The sequence below is a fragment of the Rissa tridactyla genome, chromosome 6, assembly GCF_028500815.1.
Source record: "Rissa tridactyla isolate bRisTri1 chromosome 6, bRisTri1.patW.cur.20221130, whole genome shotgun sequence".
Taxonomy (NCBI): Eukaryota; Metazoa; Chordata; class Aves; order Charadriiformes; family Laridae; genus Rissa; species Rissa tridactyla.
Window position 1 is genome coordinate 24,395,245 of NC_071471.1, and position 26,783 is coordinate 24,422,027.

At 38.4% G+C, this 26,783-nt stretch overlaps 2 protein-coding genes across 13 annotated transcripts in view; both read right to left on the minus strand.

Annotated features, from left to right (window-relative positions):
* GK5 (glycerol kinase 5) overlaps positions 1-16,631 on the minus strand; it is a 29,751-nt gene extending 13,120 nt beyond the window's left edge. Inside the window, exons 1-12 of the mRNA XM_054204471.1 lie at positions 16,460-16,631; positions 15,268-15,361; positions 12,190-12,265; positions 11,677-11,770; positions 10,577-10,708; positions 9,101-9,176; positions 8,349-8,410; positions 8,190-8,263; positions 7,793-7,853; positions 6,494-6,620; positions 3,148-3,252; positions 1,746-1,831 (exon numbers count right to left, since the gene is read on the minus strand). Coding sequence (XP_054060446.1) covers positions 1,746-1,831; positions 3,148-3,252; positions 6,494-6,620; positions 7,793-7,853; positions 8,190-8,263; positions 8,349-8,410; positions 9,101-9,176; positions 10,577-10,708; positions 11,677-11,770; positions 12,190-12,265; positions 15,268-15,361; positions 16,460-16,597 — 1,125 coding nt within the window. The 5' untranslated portion in view covers positions 16,598-16,631. The remainder of the gene's footprint in view (positions 1-1,745; positions 1,832-3,147; positions 3,253-6,493; positions 6,621-7,792; positions 7,854-8,189; positions 8,264-8,348; positions 8,411-9,100; positions 9,177-10,576; positions 10,709-11,676; positions 11,771-12,189; positions 12,266-15,267; positions 15,362-16,459) is intronic.
* The window catches only part of XRN1 (5'-3' exoribonuclease 1), a 43,432-nt gene continuing 31,916 nt past the window's right edge, over positions 15,268-26,783 (minus strand). For 4 of the 12 annotated variants that reach the window (XM_054204466.1, XM_054204465.1, XM_054204467.1 and 1 more), the window contains one exon: positions 23,574-26,605. In XM_054204466.1, coding sequence (XP_054060441.1) covers positions 26,315-26,605 — 291 coding nt within the window. In that variant the 3' untranslated portion in view covers positions 23,574-26,314. Of the gene's footprint in view, positions 15,362-19,173; positions 20,430-21,946; positions 22,115-23,573; positions 26,606-26,783 lie in introns of those variants that run through there. The other 8 variants (XR_008466869.1, XR_008466867.1, XR_008466868.1 and 5 more) reach the window with 8 other exon arrangements.

The following is a 26,783-nucleotide window of genomic DNA, read 5'->3' on the forward strand; positions in this document are numbered from 1 at the left end:
TTTCTTTAGAAAAAACACTAGTCCTGGGAATGATCAAACCAAGTACGGTAGACCAATGAAGATTAAAATAAAACACACTTTTGGACCAACACAGAGATGAGCTGTCAAAAACATTCTGAGTAGCTCTAAAATGTACGCACTCAAACTAACAAATTGCTATCTAAGACTTCTAAGAGAAAAAGAAGGTGGTGATTTTTGAGAAAAAGAAAAAAAAAAGAAAGAATATGATTTCATTTTAATGGCTTTTCTGTGTTTGGGTAACACAATAACTTTTGAACACTTGACAGGTTCAAACATACGTCTATACATCTCAAAGAACCAGCTGATGGCAGACATTCAACACCCATAGCACAGCAACAGTTTTCCCTTCATCTTGCCTGGTCCATCCATCCAATACAGTTCATAATGCTAATATTCCAAATGACAACTTGGAGACCTGGGCTACACCACAGAGTTTCTCCTGGACAGCAATACTGAAGAAAAAATAACAAAATTTTGTGGAGACATGGATATTTTCATATTGACAACTGACATGCTACTGAAAGCGTGCTTTAGTCAGATTATCTCATATTGCTTAGGAAGGTGGCATAACTAGATGAAAAAGTTTTGGGGCTCTGCACAGTCCCTAAGCTAGCAATGGCTACATGAGCAAATCATTCTGTATGAAGGTTTGACTAAGAGCTCTGACTTGCAGCTCTGTCATATTTTGACGTGACAAATTATAAACTATTATTACCAACTGTCAAACCCATACTGGAAGCAACTGCTTTGTAGCTGAATAGGCAGTATGGCAGCTCCCCAGCTATCACAGTTTGTCATTTAACGTGATGTATTAACTGGAATTCTCATAAATTCCAATCCAGACTAATATGCTAGACTGAACTGCAGTATCACTATCACCCTTGTTGCTGCCTCTGCACAGGGACAGTAACTCACATCTGTAATGAAACTCAAGAGGGATCATGAATCAGAGGTGGAAAGGACAGACGTAAGGATACACAAGTCTCTAGTGTAAAACAGAAAGCAAGTAGAAAGAACACAGAGCTTCTGTCCCAGAGGGGATCAAGTAATTGCAGGAAGTTCCTCAAATAGAGAGGAAGGTAAAAGCAATCTACTGGGAAATGGAGGGGACTAAAGTGGAGAACAAATGCCAGGAACTCCTTACTATACACACTGTGCTCAGCAACAAGGTACAAACCCTATTTTAAAGGGAAAAATGATATCCAGATTTTAATCTGAATTAGAAAGGAGTGTCTAAATATTACTGTCTTTGCTTTTCATAACACCAGGACTTGCAATCTTGCTCACATTTAAGTACGGTTAAGTATTCTGATGAATTGCAACCTACATCTTGAAAAGAGGCAGAATAAAATGAATTATTTTAGAACAGTGCTAAGCATGTGGCAGAAAAGCTACGGGATAAGTTTTTGCCTCTGTAGGCACTGCCTGAGATGCTGCGGGCAAGCCATTTAGTTTATCTGTCCCCCAGGTGTCTCCATCTGCAAAATGGAAGTAATTTTCCTATTTTGTAGGGGTTTTCTCATGGGGGAAGTGTAGCATTTAAGCATTCTTATATGACGGTGATCTTCATACGTTGTGGTGAGGGACAGAGAATAAGAACCTGAGTAGTACAGAATATATACTGTGATAAGATGAACATTACTATATTTAAACACGTAAAATTTAAAATTTTAACTGTGTTATTAAAAATATATTCTCAGTTACATTAATAACAATAATTTTACCTGAAAACCTGGAACAAAACAAACGCCTTGAGAATCAACAATACTCCGTGCCATTTTTTCTGTTTCATCTACATTGGTGAAAAGATCTGTAAAGATGCATAAGTCATATGCTTTTATTATTTACTTCAATGTCTTCATATATTACTAAGAGACAAAAATCTAGAGTTAGACTATTTCCTTTTGTAATGTTCTCAGAATACGTATTCCAGGGGAAATGTTTACTTCTCCTGTATTTCATGTCCATCAGTCACATTAAAAAAAATAAAATCTATTCAAATGAATAGGATTTAACAGATAAGAGAGGATCCTTTTATATTATAGTCTTTTAATCTTCAAATCCTGTAAGAGGTCATTTCCTTTCCAAATAGACATAAATGGGAACGGAGCTAACAACGGCACCCTAAGTATGATAAAAACCTAGATTTGCAAAACATAAAAAATGTTTTTCCTCCCAAAGATGTTACTATCAGCACAAGCACCAAATTACTAGAGAGTTGTGGAATTCTGTGGTGAGCTACATTTCAGGAAAACGTTTCCCAGGTAACCCAAAGTTTGAGACACTAAATTCCTTTTTTGCACTCCAGTGTACTAAATTTCTAAGTAAACCAAGTAAATAGTTTATTAGAATACTCAGAAATGTCGTCCTATAAACAATCAGTGGTTTTGAACATCAACTATTAAAGAGATAGTATTTTTCTTAGTCTTTTATTAACCTGGAACACAAGTCTTTTCATTACATAACAGTCATGGCCAAAAGGCACAGTACTTCTATGTGAAACAACATACACAACACCTTTACATTTAATAATAAAGTTCTTCACATTATTTTCATATAACTCAAGCCTGTTATTAATTCTGAGATGTGCAGCTATAGATCTCTCAAAAGCATTACAACGACTGTTTGTGGAACACTGCCTTTACAATCATGCTACCTAGATTTAATCGGTACTCCGTGCTTCTCCTCAACTGAAAATTCAAGTCCAAATACCCTGAAAACAGCACACATCTAACTTTAGACAGGTCTCCTTTACAACGTTTCTATTCAAGTCTGGATACCAGGTTAAAAAACAAAAAACAAAAGAAAGCATCAGAATGTTTGTCATGCTCAAGAGAAAGCAAGCAAGGAGTAAAATGTTTCAGGAAAATAAAAGCCAACATAGGTAGGAGGGTGTGAGAAGCAGATCCTGATGAGACGATCGTGCACATCAAACTCCCTGCAGTAAACATGCTTAGCAGAGAACCTACTAATGAGACTGTGCATCTTCCACTGTCCAAAACATGTGGGCTACTTTCTTCAACTACAGGTAATAAAACCAAGCCAAATAACATAACTGAAACCCCATAAACTAGCTTCTTGAGTAGTAACATATTTAACCCTCTATAAAATTAAAGAGCTACTTACTTATATCCTGAGCCCATCTTATGGCAGTGCCAATGTCTGACATACAGCCTTCAGTTAAATAAACAACTTCTTCCCCAATCTTCCAACCAATCAGTGGATACAGACCTAAATTATTTTCCATGAAACAAAACAAAATACCTAGGTAAATTAATTGTTTCCAGAAAAACATATACAAGCACCCCCCACAATAAACCCAACCAAAAAAAAAAAAAGGTATTCAATTCCTTTGCAGAATTAAAGCTAAAAAAACATCACTGATAGAGGTTAAACATTGATTAAAAATTTAGTAATGGAATTACAAGAAACTCTAACAACAGTTTCTTAAACCAAAGTTAACCTAAAAAAAAATTCACTATCAAATTACAAAAAAAACCAAACCCCTCTAAGCTAAAGAGAAGAGCTATCTGCACTTTTTTTTAAATGATAAGATATTGTATAAACTTAAAAATTTATCAACATTTACCTATTTGTTTTCAATCTATTTTTCACCAATGGTTTTAAAAAGTCAGAATTTACTTCCCCAAAACATAAAACATGAAGGCCTGGATTTCAGATGGAAAGCACAAACACTAAACCAGACATTCACCAAAAAAAAGGCAACACAAACTTAGAACACAGATCATATTTACAGAAGAGGATGAAAGTGATATACTTTTTTATTGCTTTTTCAATATGCAATGCTTCTTCACATAAAAGGCGAAAAAAGTAACCAAGTTTCACAATTTGCCCATCCTTGTCCCCAACAAAGGCTACTACCAGTTAACTACAGCGTTTTACCTGTATGTTTGCCTAGTACAAACAACAAAAGAAATATCCAAACTCATTAAAAAAATATTTGGTGACATACTTTGTCTCTAACTACGAAAGATTAGCACTTCTACAGTTTACATGATGGGATTTGCAGGAAGTTATGATTTCCACCAAATAGTTTCAGCTTTGCAGTGACTCAAAAAAAAAAAAATTCAATGACTCTGAAATTTTTTTTACTTATCTCTCAGAAGCAGGGCAGAAATACACAGAGCAAACACTGTTGGTTTATTTGTACAGCATCTCTCAAAGAGCTGTCTGCTTGAACATACTATTACATTAGAAATAAACAGCTAATAATGAGGCTAAACCTGATGATTTGCTCTCCCCTTTGCTCCCCCCTCCACCCCCCCAATACGTTGAAATCTTAACAAAGAAAAGAGAGACATACTACTTAAAACTGACAGTGTGAACACAAAGACCTTCTTGTTTGATATCGGTATTAGCAAGGACATAGCACAAAAGTCCTGCAGAATACTGCTTTTAATGCCAAAGCAAAAAGACTTTGTTACCTAGCTGAACAGTAGAAGTTCTCTAGCACTGCAGCTTGAAAAATGGTTTTTGAGGTCACTCGATAAGAACCTAAGCGTTCAGTGGCCACTGCAATAAAAACTTCGCCCAACCCAAGTACTGTAACTGTGGAAGTGAAAAAAAGTACCCAGATCTTATGGGACACTGGTCAGGACTTGGAGATCATGGGTAACACAACAAAGGTAAAAGAGTCCCAATAACTATAGGACCAGAAAAGCACCAGAAGGATCTAGAGAGTCTCTCTAGTTTCTCAAGGTGACTTTGCTGATATAATCGGTGTCTCTCACACAATCATCTCCAGTTTGCTTACCCATGTCCAAAAAAGTGGCATGGTAGTACTAGTGCAACTGCAGAAACTTGGTTAGTGCTGGAGGCACCCTGGTGCTTACAAGGGAAAGCAATTAGCAGTACCTATTTAGATTAAAGTTTGTATTTGACTCCTGAAAGGAAAAGGTGATATACATATCTCCAGATCCTTGGTGCAGGTCTCCCTTACGATCTTTATTTTCTACTAAAGGTGAAGCTGCAAAGCAGCAAGACCAAACAATTCCTTGAGCCAAAAGTCCTAGAGAAGGACAGTTAATTAGGGACAGAGAAGTCCCTCAGGTGGCCTTCCTAAAGATGCTCACACTAGAAACTCTAGTAGTGTAAAATCACCTACCCCTAAGGAACGGATCAACATGACACTTGGCATGAACACAGTTCTTATGAACTCTCAGACTGACAGAGAGGTAGAATTAAAATCTATAAAACACGTTTCCACCACTGAACTGTGAGAAGTGCTGATCTCAAAGGAACTTTTTTTTTTTGAAATTGTCACATATAGCAACTAAATGTAGATCAGAAACTAGAACAGCAGCTAATGAACAGCTTGCACAAGGATGCTGCAGGGATTCATCTTGCAGTCTTAAATACATATGTCAGCTTTAAAGATTGAACACATTACATTTCATGCCCAGGGCACTGAGAAAGCTAGACACCTAAATTGTCCTACTAAACATACCACACATCAGCCAAAGAACATAGGGGAAAATAATTTTAATATAAATAACAGCCTAAAGCAGTAAAAGTTTCACAGCATTGCCTTAGAGATTTCAACTCCTATCAGATCAAAACAGCCATATATTTTCTTTAAAAAAAAAAAAAAGGAAAAATCTTACAGCATGTTTTTGCCATTATATTTCCACAGACTACATATGTCTGATTTCTTAAGTAAAATTATCATCACAATGACATCATTAATTAGCCTAAAAAGCATTTGCATTCATAGGGAATTCAGTGTCCATGCTATTGAGTTTTGACACATCTCCTGTATTTGCCAAGGCCCTTCCAGACTTCAGCTGGTAAAAGTCTCCTCAGCACACTGCTGTCCTCCCTCCTCAGCCCCAACCCCTCCCATTTTAAACTGCAGGCTTCCTGAAATTAGTAACTCTTTAAAAATATGACAGACAGAGAAAGACTCTGCAGGCAAATTTACTTCAGTATTGTCTGTTGCTCTCTTGACACCTATGGCAAATTAACAAGCTTGACAGACCACAAATGTTCATAACAAAGTTTTAAAAACTAAAAACACATTGGGGAGCCCATTTCTAGTATTTTAAAAGAAAACTAATAATTGCTAATCCTGCATTAACAGCAATCCACTGCAACATGTTGATGTGAGAAGCCAGAGGACCAATTCCCTTTTTCTCCATTCCTGCACTATATTATACTGCTAGGAAAAAGAACAGGTTAAAAAAAAAAAAAAGAGGAGGGATGCAGGTAGCAGACATAATTACTAGTGATGTTACTTAAGTTCTCTTCTTGAGAAGCATATTTCTGGATAACCAAGATCTACGTTTGTAATGAAAAAATTACAGTCTTCCGTTCTGAAAATGCTTTCAAGCTGTTTTTTCTACAGCCGAAGACAGAAGGAAAAGCAAAGCACTGTTTTATCCCTGTTTGTACCTCATCATTAACAGATGTCACGTAACGTGAAATACTCTAAACCAAAATTTCACTATCTTACCTCTCCTTGATGCAAAGAGATGCTCTCCAGTATTCACGTTCCAGAAACCACCTGTTCCCATGGTCAGTTTAACATCTCCTGGGTGAAAGCAGCACTCTCCAAACATAGCTGACTGCTGGTCAGCTACCTGCCGCAGGTACCAACACAAACAACGTGATGAGTTAGCTACCAGCTACCAATCTACAATGCTGCTGGACTTCAAAATATTGCAAACGCTTCAGAGTTCTGAATACAAATAACCATTCAGAAAGGAACTGAACATTAAGAGAGGACTCATACAATTTCTTAAGTATTTTCAGGCCATTCCAACAGTCTGATTTATCATTAGAATCAAATTACACCAGGTTTGGACATAATGTGAAGGTCTGTAGTATTGCTTGCAATACTGGAAAATGTGTTACGGAAACAAAAGAAATATTTTATGTTTTGGTATTTGACAGGGATAAATGGGGCATTTGCAATCCCAGGAAGCAGAACAGACTAGCTTGGTTTGAATTCCTCTTTCCCCAAACGCAAAGTTGAAGTTTTGATGTCTCACCTTCCTTTTTCTCTGCTGCCCCTCCCGTACCAAATTATTCCATGCTCACTTTTTCAATAATGATGATGGTTCTTAAATGCATTTACTTATGCTTGTGCCTTGGCCAAACAGTAAATTTACAGATAAATTGAGCCTAAAATTCTTTAAAAATAGTAGGAGAAATTCAAGTTAGCTAGATGACATTTTTTCCACGTAGCTCAATTCAAGCAGATTTTTCTGCAAGTCATCACTTTACAAAAACAATGGGGTTTTTCTTATCCAAATCCTAACTACTGAGGCAAGAACATGTTATTCTCCATTTATGTTTACTGAAAAAAGAAATAGAAGTTACCACAAGTGGATCTGTTAACAAATACTCTCACATTTGTGTAGAGTCTTACTGAAGTCAAGCCAGGATGGAAGCCATTGCACAACTTTATATAGAAAAACTGATTTTAAAGCCAGAGAGAGACGTTACCAGAGCTTAGAGCAGAACCAAGCTCTGTTGAGCTCTACGTTCAGCGCTTAATCATTTTGTCATCTAACTTTACTGGACCTCAACCTTTAGAAATCCCTTCCTGTTCCTCTCTCCTCTTTTCCCCCTAAGGTTGCAAACCGAGTTTTTGGACAAAAATTTAACAACCAATTCTAATGTAGTTAAGTCGTAGAGAAGGAAGGGAGAATACTTACTAAACAAGCAAGTATTAAATCCAAGCTAGATAAAAAGAATATAGAAATGAAAAGAAATACACAGATTTAAGTATGAAAACATTTTCACTCACCACTGCCATTATTGGAATAGGTACCCCAAATATTTCAGAGTCAGCTGATCCAAAGTTGAAGCTTGAAACAAATATTATGGAGAAACATCATAACACTAAATTGACCTTTTTGTTAAAATGAAATCCAAACATATAAGGCCTGGGTCTGCATCACAGATGAAAGGTAATGCCACTGATTTATTTTAAAGAACGCATTAAAAACTATTGCTTTAAGAAATACTGGTAATAAAAATAAAGTTTTGGATGTAGTGTTAAAAAAATACATCTGCATATAAAACAAAATATTTTTTTAATGTGTATTTATATATTACTTTGCCTGTGCAGATTATGAAATATTTTTCTAAAGGCAACTGATTTAACAAGTATCATATTCTTTTAAATATGCCTTCATAGTTACCTTGTGTCTTTCACTGGAGGATAAATAGACATTGGAATGGAAAGTAAATTACACAAATTGGGATTCCAACATTTCTGAAATAATATGGGAAAAGTAAAAGTGTCAGCAACTCTCTCAGAAGCACAATAAATAGCAACATTTTTTCGGAACAGCACATACGGTAAAGGGTTCAAAAACGCCTGTAGCACTGGCATTTGAGTAATCTGTAGCATACACAGAACCTATAATAAAAAAAAGAGAACAAAGTAAGATTTTAGATATCCGAATATTTAAGAACAATTTTAAACATTTTTTTCTTTAAACATCTCAGTGACTCCCATGAAATATAAACTGAATGTCTATAAGCAAAGTCATAATAATACAACGAACACACAAACTTCACCTGCCACTCCCTATAATGTGTAAACATTAATTAGCTTATTTTACCCTCATGAAACCGTCTAGATGAGAGCAGGTACCTTTCACACCATATACCACACCACACTGACTGCATCACTCTCTATCATCATCTACCCAATTGTGTATGCATTAGTCCTCTGGACAGAAACTTGTAATTCTTCCACATTTGTAACAATTCTTTGTTCTTTTTCTTTCACAGGTATTTTTCTTCAGTCAAGGCCAATTAGTTTTGGTAGTCCTCTTTTAATTTTAAATGCTTAAAAGGTTGATTATATTGAATAATTACTTCCCTTTCTGACTAACCCTCCAGGTAGGCCCAAAGAATAATTAATTCAGAAGTGGGTTTTTTTTGAAACAGTAAATATATTACCACACATCAATTACAAAAAAAAAAAAAGCACAAATTGTCAAAAAAGTATCTGCATTCTAGGATATATCAATGACAGTCATGAACATCATTACTTCGATTCCGGTACGTTTTATTAATATTTAAGAGGAACTGTAACATTCACCTTTAGTCAATCTGTACAATAACCACGTGTCAACTGTTCCAAAGCAGCAGTTATTTTTTCTGGCAGCTTCTTCAGCCTGGGAACAAATAAACACACACACACAAAAAAAAAAAAAAGTATTTACAGCTGGGTAAAATAAAGAGGAACACAGTACCTGAATCCTTTTCTCATTTTCTTTGTGATAAGTGATAGAACCTTAAGACAGGAAACTTTATAGTCATAATTCTAAGAGTGGTGAATAAAGAAAATGAAGTCCTGCATACTGCACTTAAATAAAAAATTAACAGAAACAGAAGAAATAAGTGTATTTTTAAAATATGTGCTTGAGAACAAAAAAGGCAGAGCCATTGTTTTTTGGTTTATGTCATCTGTAAAGAGTTCAAGATGTTATTTTCTTTGGGATTTTATTCCCTTTTAAAATGGGAAATTCAGGTTCCATCTAATTTCTACGAACTGATACTGTGTACAGCTACAGAATTCGGAAAAAGGACATACAAACCTATTCACCCAAAACATGACTGAATACATTATTCTCTGTAATTAAGAGCCATGAATTTTTTAGCTTCTTGGTTTGATAGTCACATATTTTAGATATCAGTGGCTGACAAAACGTGGGAGAACATTCACCTCGCACTGAAAACTCATCAGCTGTATTAACCTTGAATTCTATAATCCGCCAAATTCACACCTCACATTTTCAATAGGTGTAACAAAGACATGCCAGTAAAGAATTATACTTGACCTCAATAGTTAGTTTTGTGACAGAAAATACCAGACAAAACTCAAAAGATTTCGGGGTTTCTTTACACAGGGTAGAAATGGATGATAACCATTTTCTCAAAAATAATTTGAAAATTGTCATAGAAAATAAGTTGACTCCAGTTTGTAAATACAATAGGAAGAAAGAAGGAAAATGGTAAGGATAGAGCAAAGAATACAGCAACAAAATAGCTCAGTGCTCATTAGTGCATTAAATTATTCCAGCACAACTTATTTTAACGTGTATTTTCCAATTTACACTACAACAAAACGCAAAATAAAACACAGTGTTTTGTTTTTCAGTATGATCTTATTTATGAAACTGTCAACACTGGAATAATGCAGAGTGGAAAGATAAGAACACTGGTTGAAAAGAAATACAACTGTCACGCAAAACCAAAGTGCAAACAACTTTAAAACAAAGTACAATTACTAACTGTGTAATTATACGAAGTGAAATAAGGTGATTTCATTATGTTACTCATGCATGAAGAAGAGTTTTTACTACGAAACATTTCCAGAATCAGAGGAAAAAGTTATATAAACATGAGTAGATATTTAGGTAGACACGCTTTGAACATTAACACAGATAAAAGTCTTTCATTTTGGTTCTTCTGAGGAAAAGAACAAGCAAGAAAAAACTGAAGCAGTTACAACCAACCTAAGTCACTAGCCATTATTATGATTTAAAGCTATTATTTTCCCTTTCCAGCTTACCTCATGGATGTTTTTAAAAACCCATGACAACTTCATAGAAGTTTGTTGTGTTGAAAAAGTAAGAAAACTTGGTGCCAAATATCGATCATTCCCAGTCAAGAAATGAAGCACTGTAAAAATAACATGGATTACCTGTTTCAAAAGAAAACAGTTACTTCATTTTTAATCTCTCCCTTTAAAGGTTTCCAATCAATTATCTTTAAAGGATGACAACAGAGATGAAAGCTGCTGACATGAGATTATATTCAGAAAGCTAAAATTCGGTTAGAGAATCCTTACACAGGATTTCAACAGATAGTCTTCCCACAACAAATACCACAGCAAAGAGCAGCTGCATTGAGCAAGTCTGTTTTCCTGACTTCTGCTGGTAGACTGATAGGAACTGCTCCGCATTATGAACAAAGGTCACCTATATGAGCACAATGCACGATGTGTTGACAGCGTTAATATATTTCCAATGAAAGTTCTCCTAGAGCAGACAGGCTCAATCACATTCTACTAGATTAACCAAAATTTAATCGTTAATCAAGTTTCCATTCACAAAAGATCACAGTGGCAAACCCAAGAATTCAACTTCTTACTGTGAGCGTGCTAGTTAGTTTCCACTTAGAGGAAAAGTAACTTCAGTTTTTCCACTTAGAGCAAATCTTTTCTAAAGTTATGAAGCACAAGCCATGAGCAGCATAAAATGTACCTTCTATAGATAATCTGAGCAAAGAGCACATTAAAAAAACAAAACACACCACCAAAAAAAAAAACCCCAAACCACTGCCAACCAAGAACTACCTATCCAATAATTATGCTCTAGCACTGTTAACGGGCAATATTTAACACAACAAAGAGACTAAAGAGTAAGAAAATGAGTGCTAGAGCTACAGATATCTTTCCCCATAATTAGTTACCTTTAGGCTATTAGTACTGCATTTTTTTTGGTACTATCTTCCATGCTAATCTTGCTCAGTTAAATGTTTTTAGGCCATAGCACATCATATTAACATGTTAACAGGAAACTTGCAGTATTGCATATATTGCCCTTACTTTTCATAACAATGAAATGGTTCTAGTATGTCCACACAGTATCTAGCTTAGCACAATTTTACCTTCAGCAGAAGGGACTTATTCCAGGAATTCACAAGTTCAGCACTTCTTAAGTCTTGCCAACTTATGAAATTATGAAAAGGTTTCCCTGTCCTCCTGAAAAACAGTATTTGAACATCGCCATTTAAAACAACAGGACATACAGTGCCCCAAAAATCCAACATCATTCAGCATTTCCAATCAGGACACTTAACACTAGGTCAATTCCTAAAACAAGTGCATGTCCTCTGGAGGATTTGAGGAATTAGTAATAGGCATGCAGACATTTTGAGTATGAGACTTCTTACCAGAATTAAAAAATACGTATGTATTCATCTCTTCCAAAGTATTAAGAACAAACCAAAAAGGATGTACACTTAAAACTGTTCTAAACTGCTGTAAGGTGTGGCTGTGCAAACACAAGAGAACACGAGTAACTGACATTTGTTGCTTTCAGCTGGTGACTTGACATTTCTACATTCTTCCATGCAGTTTATGAATACAAATTCATTTTAAACTACACACAATATACATACTTGTGCCATGTAATGAAAGTTGCTCTCTGTGTTGAGATGCCAAGACCAGCAATTTGCCTCATGTGAAGTCCTGCAGCTAAAAATCAAAAACAAACCATACCAAAAAAAGCATTTATTAGAAGAAACAAAAAAAATTTACAACTTTTCCAATATAACTATAAAACCTATGGAATACTTAGGAAATTAATAATTTAAGAGACTATAAATCTCTACAGACTGGCCAACTAAGTGGCTAGAACAGTGAAACATTACAGAACTGTATTCTACAAAAACATTTGTGTCACACTGGCTCTTTACACCTTCTGAAAAGCCTGTTGATACTTCAACAATCTCAGAGACAGGCAGGCAGGTTACATATGCCTATATAAACAATTAAAATGTGCATTTCACATGGAAGAATGTGAATGAAAGCACAAACAGAAAAAGCATCTTTATAAAATTATGGAAAGAAATTCCCCAAAGAAACAAAACTATATTGATTCTATAGGCAGTAAAGAGATTAATGTCAATATGCCATGATTTTTTACATCACTTTGATGATATGTCTCACCTTAAAAATTATATTCCTTAATCAATCTTTCAAAATTCACAAGACCAAATTTGCTTAAACTATGTATCGCTGAATGCAAAGTATACTTCAAATTCAGAAGTATGAAGATGTAAATTTGGGTATGCACCAATTTTGCTGTTAAACTTTACCTTCAAATAACTGTTACAGTCTTAATACAAGTAACAGTAAATAATTAAATACATCCACAGCTATTTTCAAAGCAGCTCTGTTCAGCTTCCCAAATACTGCCACACATGCTTCCAGAAGCAAAATTATGTGAAAAAAACATACATTAAGAAATGCCACTTAAACGCCAGCCTATTATTTTGTCCAAAGTACTGCTACTCTGAAGGGCGCTCAATCCCACTACTTGACCAAATCACAGGTTAAGTAGGTCCTGCTCATGCATGTTCTTATGTTAACTTTCATGAGCAAAGTTACTCATTTGCGTAAGCATATACTGCAGACTTTATGACCGACAGCCTCTGAGTGACAATTACAGAAGGGGTTTCACAGAGAAAGGGCATGTCTTGCTCTGCTGACCTCTCCACGTGCTTCCGCACCTTCCCTTGCACTGGTCTTTGCATTCATACACGCAGTGGTATCATGGCCCTTAATCAGCTGGAAATTAAATCAGTGCTTTCGCAAGGCTACCTGCTCCAACCGCCTGCACAAGTGCTGATGGGAGCAGGAGCGTATGGGAGGAGGACCTGAGAGCAAGTGGCTTGAGAACAGCAGTATTTCTTTTTCAGCAGCAGCTAGGTCTAAACTGAAGGCAAAGCCAGACCAGTACTACAGCAGCTCACTACAGATTAGTGGCATGCATTACTCCTCCCCATCTCCACAACCTGCGTGCTCCCACCACTTTCCCTGTGTCAACTGCCATGCTTTCTAGGGGCCTACGTGAGTAGAGCTAACTTCCATTAAAGAGAAAAAAGTAGAACACAAACACAGACATTTTTCAGCTAAGCTGTCTCCTGGAAGGCTTGAACCAGTACCAGAGGGAGAGGGAGGGCTGGGACCATGCAGCCAGATGCAGGTTCCACCTTTAGGTAGTACCGAACTACATCAGCTCATCCACTCGTGCACAAACTCACAAGTTTTAGCTCCACAAGCCCTGTAAACTGAAGTGCTCCTATGCCTTCTTTCTGCTTTCAGCAAGTCATTCCTGCCCTGGTACCACACCCTCTCTTGCGCTGGCACAAATATTCGTGAAGCTCTGCTGGCACAAACAACTGCACAGGGACTTGACTCAGGAGACTGCTCTGGACTTGAAACAACCCTGTAAAAAGGAGGGTGGGACTGCTGCTTGTGACAGCAGTGTGGGCTTACGCTCACTTACGTTACACAGGCACTTAAAAACGACTTGCTGACAGCACACACAGCTTGGCCACAAAAAAAAGCTTCCCCTTTTAAAACTAGCTGAAAAATCTTGCTTCCTGATTTGCCCCACAGAATGGGAGTGGAGGAAACTAACAAAGTCTTTAGGGGTTGAGGTGGCATCGCTATTCTTGTGACAGAAAAATTGTGGTTGCTGAGAAAACAGACCAAGAGACCAAAATAATCATCTGCAGCTTACACCTGGTAATGGTTACTTTCCCTGTCCCCTGGGCTGCCTTCCAAAGGAAGGGACAAGAGCAGTTTTGCCTTGAGCCAGGCTCGGAGGCAGAGCAACACTTGGAGACCAAACTGCAAGAGGAGCTGAACAGGAGGAGCTGAATGAAAGAGTATGATGCACACACACGACAAGGAGGCTGGGGCACTGCAAGAAAGCGACCTGGGGTGCAGCTGGCAGGTCCATGGCATCAGTGTGGCATAGAAGGTGATCCATACTGGATCTGGAGCTGGTATAATGGGAAAGCTGTGGGTGTTGTAGAGAGTAAGCACGTGGCTAGAGCAGCATCCAGAAAAGGGGGAAAAAAAACCATCATAAGTTTGGCAGAAAAGGGAGTTGTGTTTTAGTGCATGGAATAGCAGGAAATTTTAGGCTAAAGTACAAGTAGAGAAGAACTATAATACAGAAATCATATGGTAAGAACTGTTTGTAGTTTGAATGGGGAAAGTGGGAAGGTCAGGTTGTAATCAAGTGAGTGCAACTATGCAGCATCCTAACTTCATTCTCTCATAGACTTACATCCATGCACACACAAAGCGGCAGTAGAATAGCAGGGAAACAGAGGAGGAAACAAGCCTACTCTCTGTTTGTACACAGAGGCATCTGGAGAAAGGAAGACATACACTAGGGAAGGATACATGTACACAAAGCCGGAGCAACAAGGAGCTGTCACCAACATGTAAATCAAGTATGAACACTGCTTCTGGTTCTACTTCAATCCTCAGCTGGCCCCACAAAAAAAAGTGATTTACATAATGATCAAATAGGCCTTAAAGTATGCTGTAAACCTGTGCTGTTATGAATTTTCAATACTTCTTTTTAAATAAACAAAAATAACCTTATTACCTAATTAACTAACTTTACTAATTTTGATGAATAATCTATTACTTTTTCAAACTTTGTAAGCCATTACCTTGTACAGCCTCTTTTATTACACCAACAAACTGACTCCACAGCACTTCAGGATCTAATTCAACCCAGCCAGGACGAGGATAAAGCGATTCCACCTGTTAATGGAAGATACACAGCATCATTATGATTCCTAGTTCACAGAAACGTGCATTCTTGTGAAAGTTTATGCAAATAAGTTCGGGTTTGCCTTTTTTTTTTTGTTCTTAATTTTCTGAATGTACTGCAACAGACAAAACAACAGTGTTTGTCACTTTTAGAACATGGTTGAAAGTGGGTGTGTGATCTCTAGAAGGCTTCCTCAGTTCAGAGAGAATAAAGAAGCCCAAACCCCAAGGAACAGGGAAACCCATAAACCCCCTCTGAGGCTCCAAACTGGAACCCAGGTTTCCCAGAGAGCCTTTTGGCTGCACTGCTAAACTCGGACACCGATGCCCCCGAGCAGCTCACCGGCAGCACAGCAAACCTGGGAGCATCTGCCAGCCGGGTGCCCAGTGAAGGGTCAGCTCCACTGAGGAGAACATCCCCCTCCACCTCTGAAAACCCACCAGGTGTCTTACACTTCCCCTCACCGCAATCTTTTCACTGCAACAGCTAACAACAAAAAAGTTAATTCTGGAGATTGTCTTGATCCCAAAATCAAGAGCCATAGAAACCAAAAGCAGCCTGAAACTCACGTTCCAAAGTTATCACTTTTTTTTTTTTTCTTTTACACAGCGCATAATGGGACGTCTGTAAATGCAAGCCCTACTCAAGCCTCCGCTATGCCCTAACTAACAAAAGTCGTTTTCTTCGGAGAGGGATTAGTCAGGGAGCGACTTAAGCCAAGGTAACAGCGCCCACCGGGCGGCAGCAAACGCCGAGAGGCGAGTGGGGAGCACAATGGCGGTGTCCCCGCGGGGCTCACCGCCGGCCTGGGGGGCTCGTTTCACCCCGGCCGCTCGGGGGGCCCTGGGGAAGCCGCCGCCCCCCACGGCTCAGGGGGTGCCCAGGCGCCGAGAAAAGCCCGGGTGAGCCCCGACCGGCCGCCCGCTGGGACCCGCACGGCTCCGGGACCCGCGGGTCGAAACCGCCCGGCGCTCGGGGGAGCGCGGGCACGCCCGGCCCCGGCTCGACAGCGCCCTGAGGCGAACGCCACCTCAGGCTGCCCCTCGCCCGCCCGGTCCCGGCGAGGCCGCCGCCCTCCGCGGACTCACCTTCCTACAGCTGGAGCCTCTGACCGCGGCCGCCCAGTCGTAGACGTGGCACTTCACCACCGTGCTGCCCACGTCCACCCCCACCACGTACCGCCCGGGGGCCGCGCTACCGCCGCTCTCCTGCTGCCCGCACGGCATCGCGGAGTGCGGCGGGGCGGCCGCCGCCCGCCAGAAAACCACCGCCCCGCCGCGGGGTGGGCGCCCGGCCGGCCTATAGGCGCGGGGAGCGCGGCGGCCGGGGGCGGGCCTCGGCACCGCCTCCACAGGCCGCGGCCTGGCAGCGCGGCCGGAGCCGCGGCCGCGGGGCGGAGAGGGCGACGGGCGGGCGGCCCCTGGGCCTGGCGGGGCCGGTGGCACCTGCGGCCTCACGGAGGAGAAAGAGGGGGGGCGGGTTTCCCGGCAGCGACGGCGCCTGCTGAGGGCCCTCAGGGCAAAACCACCGAACCAAAACTTATTTACTCTGTGCAGTTTCTATATAACTTTAGTGAATACTCTTAAAAGGCTTTTAAACACCAAAACGTTAAAGCGTTTCTACAAGACAGAATTGGAATGTTTGTCACAGTGCCAGTGCTGCCTCAGAGCCACCATCCCACCGAAAGCCCGTTCTCCATCCAGCCGTACCGCACAAGAGTCTTGAGCCGCGTGGGTCTGGGAACAACCAACATCGAGTGTGGTTTGCTGACAGCATATCACAGGAAATGTGCCTTAAGAACCTCATGCAGCATATATTGAGGCAACAAATGAATCAGATCCTTTCAAAACTCTCGCACTTGATCCCAAATGCAACATCCCCATTACTCCCACTATTCGCTGTATTTACTCACTGTCATACATATTACACATGACTAGCAAAAGCGCTGCTGATGGAGGCTGCTGAATATACTGAATATCTTGAATCCCAGGGATGAAAAGAGGTCTGAGTGGAGGTACAAGGGTCAAGAACACATAACACGAATTAAATCAAAGCTGTAATCAAACTGTCCCCTAGTTGAAAGTCCAGGATTTGACACTGAAAGTAGCGAGTGTCAGTGAACAAATTACAGGTAATTATAAGAAATCGTCATCTGCAGCAATTCTCTTGTGCCATCATTCTCCTTCAGAGAGGGAGCCACGATTAAAATTACTGTTGGAACAGAGTTAGTGACAGCCCTGTCCCCATATCGCCCTTAGATGGGGTGGTGGTTTTTAAACAGGAATGACCAGAAACACTCTTAAGTTAAGCAGTAAGTTTCGGGACGCTCATCCCCAAACTACTATCAGTAGAATCTCATTTTAACCCCGATTTAATTAGAAGAATTTGTCAATTAGTTTTAACTCCTCATTTAATTAGAGCAGGAAAAGCAAAAAATACAGAGAGAGTATTTTCCCCTTGCACTTCTGTTTGTCCCCTCTTGCAAAAAATTGCATTATGAACAATGAAAGGATATTATGTGGGATAACAGCCTGATGTTATTGGATCTTTAAACCAGGAAAGTGAAAGCTGCATAAGGAGAGGTGCCCCCCTCGCCCGGGCAGCCACAGAGGTCACTGGGACAAAGGTTCGAATCACGGGGCTCCGAAGGCATGTGAAAGAGAAAGCCAAGGAATGGCTGCTTTAACTCTCCTCCCAAAGGAACGACTCATTAAGAAGTCATCATCTCTTTGACTTTTATATTCTCTTTGACTACAACTTGACAAGTTATAATCTCTTGACATACAGCTAACAGATGTATGTCAGAGAAAGGTATGAAGTACTTCATATCCGATTCAGACTATTTTTCTTCAAAGCAATTCAATTATTCTGTTAGTTTCGGTAAATAATAATTATTTAGAACTCCTGAAGAAACCTCCCAAAATAAGACTCAACACGTGTAACTGGTGTAAAAAGACAAAAACTTCTCCAAACATTCAAAAACTAAGAAGCCTTAAGTAAAATTGGGAAAATGCATCGAGACATCTTTCATCTTTTTACAGTATCAATACAAGCGGGGCCCATCTCATTGTAAGATGAAACAAAACTTCCAAAAGAAAATGGAGGTACAGGTTACTTTTTTCTTCTAGAAGCTCTTAATGTAATAAATACATACCCGTTCTATAGCATGGAAGTTACCATAAGCTGATTTCTTTATGCAAACCGATTTCTTTATGCAAATCTTAAACTCTGTTTAAAATGTTAATAAGAGCTTAGATGCATCTTGAAAAGGAACACCAAATATATGTTGGAAAAAGATAACGTGAACCAACTTGCATAGTTGCAGTCCATGCGTAAATCTCAGTTATACAGCATGTATTTAAATTGCTCAATTGATGAGAGGCTTATGAAATACAAATTTTATATTATTGTTCTGTTTGCAATGTGATAAAAACAATGCAACAAAGGAGGCAAGAGGTTTTCAGACATGCATAGCTTGTCCATACATGACTTACCTGGCATTAGCTAATGTTATTTTGTCATAAATAATATAATTCCCACCCAGGCACTCTTTGTATACCCAAAACCTCTGTCACCCTCAGAGAAAAATCTTATCACCAACATGGGTAAAAATCCCAAGTTCATTTTAGCACAGACCAGAAACATTCAATTAAAAGTGAAGATGTACCAACACCCTCCAAAGGCTGATAACCAGCCTGTGTAACCTCTGCTACCACCCTCGTCTTCCCGTTGGAGTGGGGGCGTGCACGTGCCACTTCCACTGCTCAGGAGGCAGAGAATTCACACACCTGGGGTCACATACCCATTAACGCAGCAGCCACGTCCCATGCTTCTGCATCTTCTCTGCTGAAATCCTCAGTTTCCTTTGTCTCTGGAAAGCATGACTGGTCTTATCTTTTCCTGGAATATCAAACCAAATGAAGGAGTGGAGGCACTCCAGGGACTTGGATCAATGCTGTAGCAAAGGAAAGGAGTTATTATGAAGTAAAACCAACCAAATGGCAGAACATCAGGGACAAGATCATCCATCACTGGCAGAAATGGCAAAACCCACACCACAAGTAGTTCATATTGAATATTTATAAGCAATGTCACCACGTTCAGCATGTTTCAGTCAGCAACAAGTACACTTTAGAGGATGCCAAGCAAGAGAGGTTTGCCCCAGTTATCCAGGTTAAAACAGGCCTTGAGAGATGGGGGTGCTACAGACCCAGCAGACCTAATAACTAGAAAGAAAACATTATATTGATATTTTCTAGCACCAGATTATTAATTAAAATTTCCAATTTATTAATTAAACTGTATTTGGAATAGGTAACTTATTTTTTCTTTCAAATAGAAGTATTCTCAGGTACATTTCTGTGGTGCGACCGATACATAGGAGCCTCTTTGCTTACCCCAGGCTTCCAGTAAGGATCAAACGTGCCACTGGCAGTGCTAACAGGATTCCAGCTACTGGAATCTGGGACAGCAAGACCCAAAACTTGGAATGCATGTTTTCCTCTTTAACTTCCCTTCCTTAGCCGTATTTTGTCAAGATGCGTCTACCCTTCTGCTGCCTCATCAAGCTCTAATTTACCATTTTAACTACTTCCCTAGCTCTACCATTTTAACAAGTTTTAACATTATGAAAGCATTGACCTCAGAGTCCTTTGTCAGTTTGCATTCAAATAAGAAAGAGCCCACTGATTTCTGTTGCTCCATTGGTTGGTGCAGCCCACACACGTCATTCATTAAGCCTTGCCTAAAAACTTAACAGACAGCCCAAAATGAAAGTGATGACCTTTTGGCAAATTTTGCTGCAATAATTTACCATATGACCATTCTCAGCAGTTCCTCCTGTACTCCTGCCAGAATTTACCACTCTCCTTGAAGTCGACAGAACCACATACAATGACATCAGTTAATCTAGCATTTTAGCTCCAGGGGTGATATGAGTTTTAGGCAGCAATGGGATGTTTCTTAAGCAGTTCCATTCTTGCTAAATCATCCCGCCCTCACACTGCGAACTGTTGTACCAACACAGCTGTTCTCGTGGCTCCACGGCAAACTATCAGGCTGAAAAATAACATGGGGGAGAGTTTCAATCAGATTAATTCCTTGATATGGTTCATAATGTGGCGATAGAGTTTGGCACGATCCAGTGGGAACAAGTAATAGGAGACTGGTTAAGCCAGCATTTTCACTAGAGAATTGCACATCAAAACTGTGCCCACATACGTGAGATTTCGCATCGTGCCTGAGGTACAAGCAGTCCTTCCCTTCTGCCAGCTCTGTGACAGAGGTAACCTTTGACAGAGAATGAGGTGGACTTTAGGACAACCACGTTTTAAGCCAAGAATTTATTTACCAAAACAAGTGAAGTGAAAACTGGCATACATATTCTGTTAATGTTTCATTATTTGCCCATGCTTTTAACCCACACTACATTAAGAACTACATTCAGAGATGTGCAATGTGTATATACAAGAAAATGTCCATCATCCTCCGGATGTCTCTTGAGGAATTATGATGTGAACTAAAAATGACATAACTATGAACAGCTTTGAGAAAATAAAGAGATTGAATCCCAAACCCATATAGATATATGTGTGTGTGTGTGTACATACACATGTGATGAATGGTCATTTGTACATAGAAAATCTAGGGCTGAACAGCTCTTTAAAAGAACACTGATTTCAAAGTCTGGAAATTCACAGGAAAAAAAAAAATCTTAAAGAGAGGAAAGTTGCCATCAATGAAGCTTAAGTAGAACAAGAGAATGGATATGCTAGAGGCTAAAGGGATGAAAAAGCACTTAAGAACCATTGTTTCAGTAAGACCTAGCCACTTTAAAAAAGTAATTAAAAAAGCAAGGGGAAGAAAAAAGAAAATTAAACAGAGAAAAATCTAGAAGAACGAACCATCTCAGTATAGGCTCAGTAAACTCAGAGGTTCCAGCAGCCTATACTGCTCTCCATTACCCTGCTGAGTTAAGCCTTCAATGACTGACAAAACATTGCATTTCAGCTGTTTCAAAAAAATATGTACCAGAAGAAACATCAGGAGCTATTAGTAAATGTCACGTTTTATCCCAAATTAGTGCTAAATGTAAAACATGCATAGGTTACACTGAAATAGATCACTCTGTACCCTCAACATGCTAAAAGTTGCCAACTTTGATTTTTATTGCTATTGTTACTGGCACAGAAATCACATTTTGGCTTTTCATTGACAGCCTTTGTCTTTCTTGCCATTACTGAAAATACAGGACTGAGGGCGATTATCAACTTTCACAAAGGAACGCCGATGCAGTCATGCTTACTGACCAAGTATTGCCAGAAAAAGCAGTGAGCTTTAATGAAAAATGCTTTCTCTTCCCCTTTCAAATAACAGGAATCAGGTTTACTGTTTGCACTTGATGGCACTGCGACTCCTTCTGTTCTCTTTGATTTGCATTGTCTTTCAAAGCAGAAATGAAACAGGAAATTTGTAAACTACAGAAAAAGAGTAAACAACCTCTTAACAACTGGAAGCAATAAGGAACTGTTGTGGGAACCACAGATTCTTTTGTTAATAAAACAGGAGCTACTTACCTCACGATATCCGATTCTTCGAAATACATATCAGTTACAGTCTCAACATTCATGGGTCCTCATGCACCTGAATTTGGATTCTTTTGGCCAAGAGTGTGTATTCAGACTGCCCTTATGCCCTTGGTGTCACTGTGTCCCCTTTCCAGAGACAGAAAGAGAAGAACATAACTGTCTCTCAGTAGTAAGGAAGGCTGATTATGGAATACATATGGAGATCACATCTCAAATAAAAAGACTAAAAAAGTCCCTTACTGTAAATAACTATTCCTTCTTTGAGATTCCTCACTCTCAGGGGTCATCCATATAGTAGTTCAGATGAACTAAACTAAATTGAACAAAAGTCACTTATTTTTTGAATAGGAGTGTCCATGAAAGATTTATTACACACAAACTGGTAAATTTTAAAAAGTTATCCCTTTACCTAATTTAGTTTTCTTTAGTGCTATATATTAAGACAGGAAAAGTAACAAGGCAGAACTTGCCATGCAGGATAACTGCAGTACTTGAGAAGTCCACTGACTTAATTTGAAGACAGCTTACGAAATGCAAGATTGTATCTTGGTATCTTCATGTTGAGTAATATGACCTGAATGTATGTACCAACCAGACTGTTCTACACAGAATATTGTTGCACAAAGGTGCAGCAGCTGGTCATGTTAAGAGTGTACTCCATTCTTTATACTAGTTGCTTTAAACAAGCTAATTCATACCATAATCTACGAGAAGGGAAATAACATCTCTCTACATGAAAAGCTGGTGCTGCAGATGGCAAAAGACAGATCCTAACAAAGGTCGTAACTCACAACCAAAGATACTAAGAATTAACTGGCATGACTACAGCGTTCATTACGCTTTAAAAGGGAAAAACCACATACAGTTTGAACATAATCTTATAGATAAGAGAACTCTGCACATGGCATATATACACAATACAGAGGTGGAGAAGTTTATTTACCCACTCTAAAATAAGGGTAAAATCTAGTAACATTAATTTGGCAATTCTGAATTTAAAAAACCCTGCTATTTTTGGAGATGAGAAAATTTAATTATGAAGTGTAACTTGCCATTTGTCTCTTGAAGACATTCAAACACATTATACTGGTTTTAGTGCAGATTGTCATTATGCTTCACTTAGAAGCCTTGTTACAAGTGACGTAACTATTCTTTACTGTGGCAAAAATCTCAGCACAATGTTTTGCTCCAGGTACAGAAAAAGGCTTCCCATTGGGGTGTCAAATACTTCCAGGTACCCATGGCTCCTATTTTTCAGCTGTTTCTACACCCTGTTAAGAACGAACCACTAGGACTGAATTTGCTGGGAAGTAATCTTACTGCCTTTTCTCTAGCTTTTTTTTATTATTATTTTTCAAATCTAATGGGTGACAGAGGCCAAAGAAATTTTGGAAGATGAGTATCTAGTTACCGACAACGTTTTTAACAAGCTTCCTATCTTTAATTGAGTAGTAGTTGAAAGCCATCAAGAAACAGCTCAGAGGTGGGCAGTTGCTGCTTCTGAGAATCACAGAAATTGGTCTTCATGAGATTTAATTTATATCTTAAAATTTTGGTTTGGAGCATACAGAAGTTCCCATATAGTATTTGAAAATAAAACAGTAAAAATAAGTAATGTTTCTTGTTTCAATATTTAATCCAAGCAGACACAGACACAATTTATAAAATTATTCTATTGCATTAAAGTTTTATATAGCATTTAACTTTTACGAATGTTTTTCCTTCAGTGTATCATATATTCATATTTTAAAATATCTTTGCACAGTCCTTTGTGCAACTACATGCTAAAAATCTGCAAATGCACACTTAACACTAAACAGCACAAAAAATACATTCTGTATCCATTCATATGCAAATTTAAAACATTTCACTTGGCAGATAAACAATGAAAAGTTATTTTAAAAAAATCAGAAACTACAAAAACGCGCACATAAAAGTCTTCCCTTTTGGATTTTTAGTAAAATACTGCTCTGTATAAGATCTAATGAAAAACTCCAGTGCTTACAAAATACTTTATATCTATGAGAAAAACAAATGCTTAAATTTATATCTGTATGAATTAAACATAATCACTTTGTTAAAATATAAAAACCGAAATCATAGGGGACATGGCATAGGTCAATGCAGATGTTACATCTACCGGGACATGTAAAACTGTAATTAACTGGGCACCAGGCAGTCAGTATCATAGACTATATAAACTAAAAACCAGGGACTAATACAATATGCAGCAGCTACAGAATTAAGTATTTAACCAGCTACATATAATAAATATAGCGATTCTACTTGAAGAGGGAGAGAAAGTCTAAGTCTGAAGTAATTAATAATAAAAATTGCTGTGTTTACTGGTGTTAAGAATACAGTGTCCTTCATAACTTTGTTTCTAAAAAATCTGCATAAATTGTCTATCCAGATATGTCAAAATTCTGTAATTTCAAGGAAATTCGGAATTCCGACAGAAACTACAATATGTTTATCAATCATCAACTGCTTAGTCTTTTATGATGACACTTGTGGTAAAGTTTAAAGGAGACTAGAGTCTGGGAGATTAGGCGATGCAAGAATCTAATGCAGCCTCATTTCCATCACAGGAATTTCTAGACAGATCTTTTCTCTGATGATCAGATAATTCATAGAGTCTATGGGGGAATAACATCTGTGTCTCACAACTAAATTTCACATAAACACTTCTAAAATATTGGTGTGTCAGCATCGCATCAGTCTCGCATTGCTAACGACAACAAATCACCAAAACATAAAACTTTCCTTTCACACAATATGGCTTCAAACTCTTGAGAACAGATGTCTATAAATAGAAAAACAAAACCAAGGTATTTTAAGACTTAATATAGAATATTCTACAAGGTTTGTGATGCTAAGTAAAACAAAATGAAATTTCTTAACCTTGTTTTTACCTCTGTGATCCTTTTTATAGGGCTTGCTGCTATTCTAACAAATACTGCTGAAGCAACAACTAGTTTCAGAGAAATCAATATAAAAAAAATCCCATAACATGGTAACAACGTGAAACTTGGTACTAGACCAAGAAACAGAGGCAAAGAACAAGGTAGGGGAACTGAAAGAAAGTCTACAGACTTGCAGATCCAACAGAGGCAACAAAATGAATCACTAAAGTATGCTTTATTTCTAAGCTTCCTGGGCCTTAGAAGAAAAGTATTTTTTCTGGAACAGATTAGAATAAAGAAGAAAAATGAAGTTTAATCAACATCAGTAAACAGCACCAATTGAGGCTTCGAATTTTCTCTTAGACTGAACATTTCTTAAAAGAACGGAACACATGGGTTAAAAACAGTACAGGGACCTTTCAGCCTTCTTTTTCTCCTATATGAACTAAGAATGATGGAGTTACATCTTTTACAACATAGCTCCCTTCAAAAATGAAAGTCAACTTTTTGTCTGAAATGGACTCTAATTAAACGTTACTTTGACAGCCATCATACACAAACGGACACCTTTAAACTCTGCCCATTTTTATAATTTAGAAAAAAATGAGGATATCACTAGCATTTTAGGGGGATATGTAGATCTGCAGTAGATATCTGTTATTTTATCATCAGAAAACAATGAAATTGATAATGCTGCTAGTTTAAAAAAATTAAACATACTTTACCAAAGAGGTCTCTACTTCACAAATGTATTTTTTTTATTCAATACATCCTATAAATTGGTCTCCTGGAACAGATTCTGCATCAGCAACCACTTTTTGCCACTCTAGTACTAGAGATACAGTAATACCTACATTTTGAAAGTTGTAAAGTTGTTGCCCTCTGGTACAAATCCTAGCAGTTCATAGTTACAGCGAATTTGGCAGTTCCGCTGTAGTTAGGTTTGTAGTCACACTGATTCAACTCAGAATGACCTGGAGAGCCAATATGAAAACTGCATTTAAATAATTTTTCCTTTCTGCCTTATTACGCTATTTAAAAATAAGCTAGAATACAAAGTGTCATACTAAGCAATGTTTGATGCCCAACTTATTACCGCACCATATCCCTCCCAAAAAGCACAGCAATTCTGAATTAAGGTTGCCACTGTTATTGCTGCTTACCCGGTATAGTCTGTAAGCCACTGTTCAGAAACCTAGGCACAATGGATGGCATGGTAACCTTAACTCAGCATTTCCTGGCTTTTGCTAATTTAAGTCAAAATAATTAAGTTTTAACATAATTTTTATAGTCTTCGTAACAACTTGAAAATAATAGCAAATAAAATGGATTTAATTCTATATTATACTTAAAGTGGCTGGTCTTTTTAATAGAGATTTCTGATTTTTTTAAATGATAGAACATAACAGTGGGGGAAGAGTTAAAGATAAAATACACCTAGCTACCATATTTATTCTGAAGATTTTGGTGCGCCAAAATTGACAGCCAGCTTTCTTGGCTTTCGCTTGCTGGAAGTGTTTGGTGTTGATTTGTTATGAGGAGCACTTGGAGTAGCCACATTGTCTTGAAATGAAACAGTGGATTGAGCAGCTTGAGGAGATTTTAAAGGAGCTGAAGAGCTATCTTGCTGAATGTGGTCAGAAGACACTGGCTGTTCATTCTTTAGTGGTGCAGCTTGAGGGGAACTCTGAAACTCCTTGAGCTCAAAGTTTTTCTTGCTAGCAGCCCTTTTTTTAGTTACCTTTAAATTAAATAAATATTATTTAACAGAATGCATTCTCAAAAAACTGCACATATTCCACTTTCAGAAAACATGCATATAATGTTTTACAATAATTTTCTAATACTAAACAGTGCTTCACAGTGGGGGTGTTGTCGCATTCATCATGTAGGCACTTTTTTTACAAAAACAGAGTATT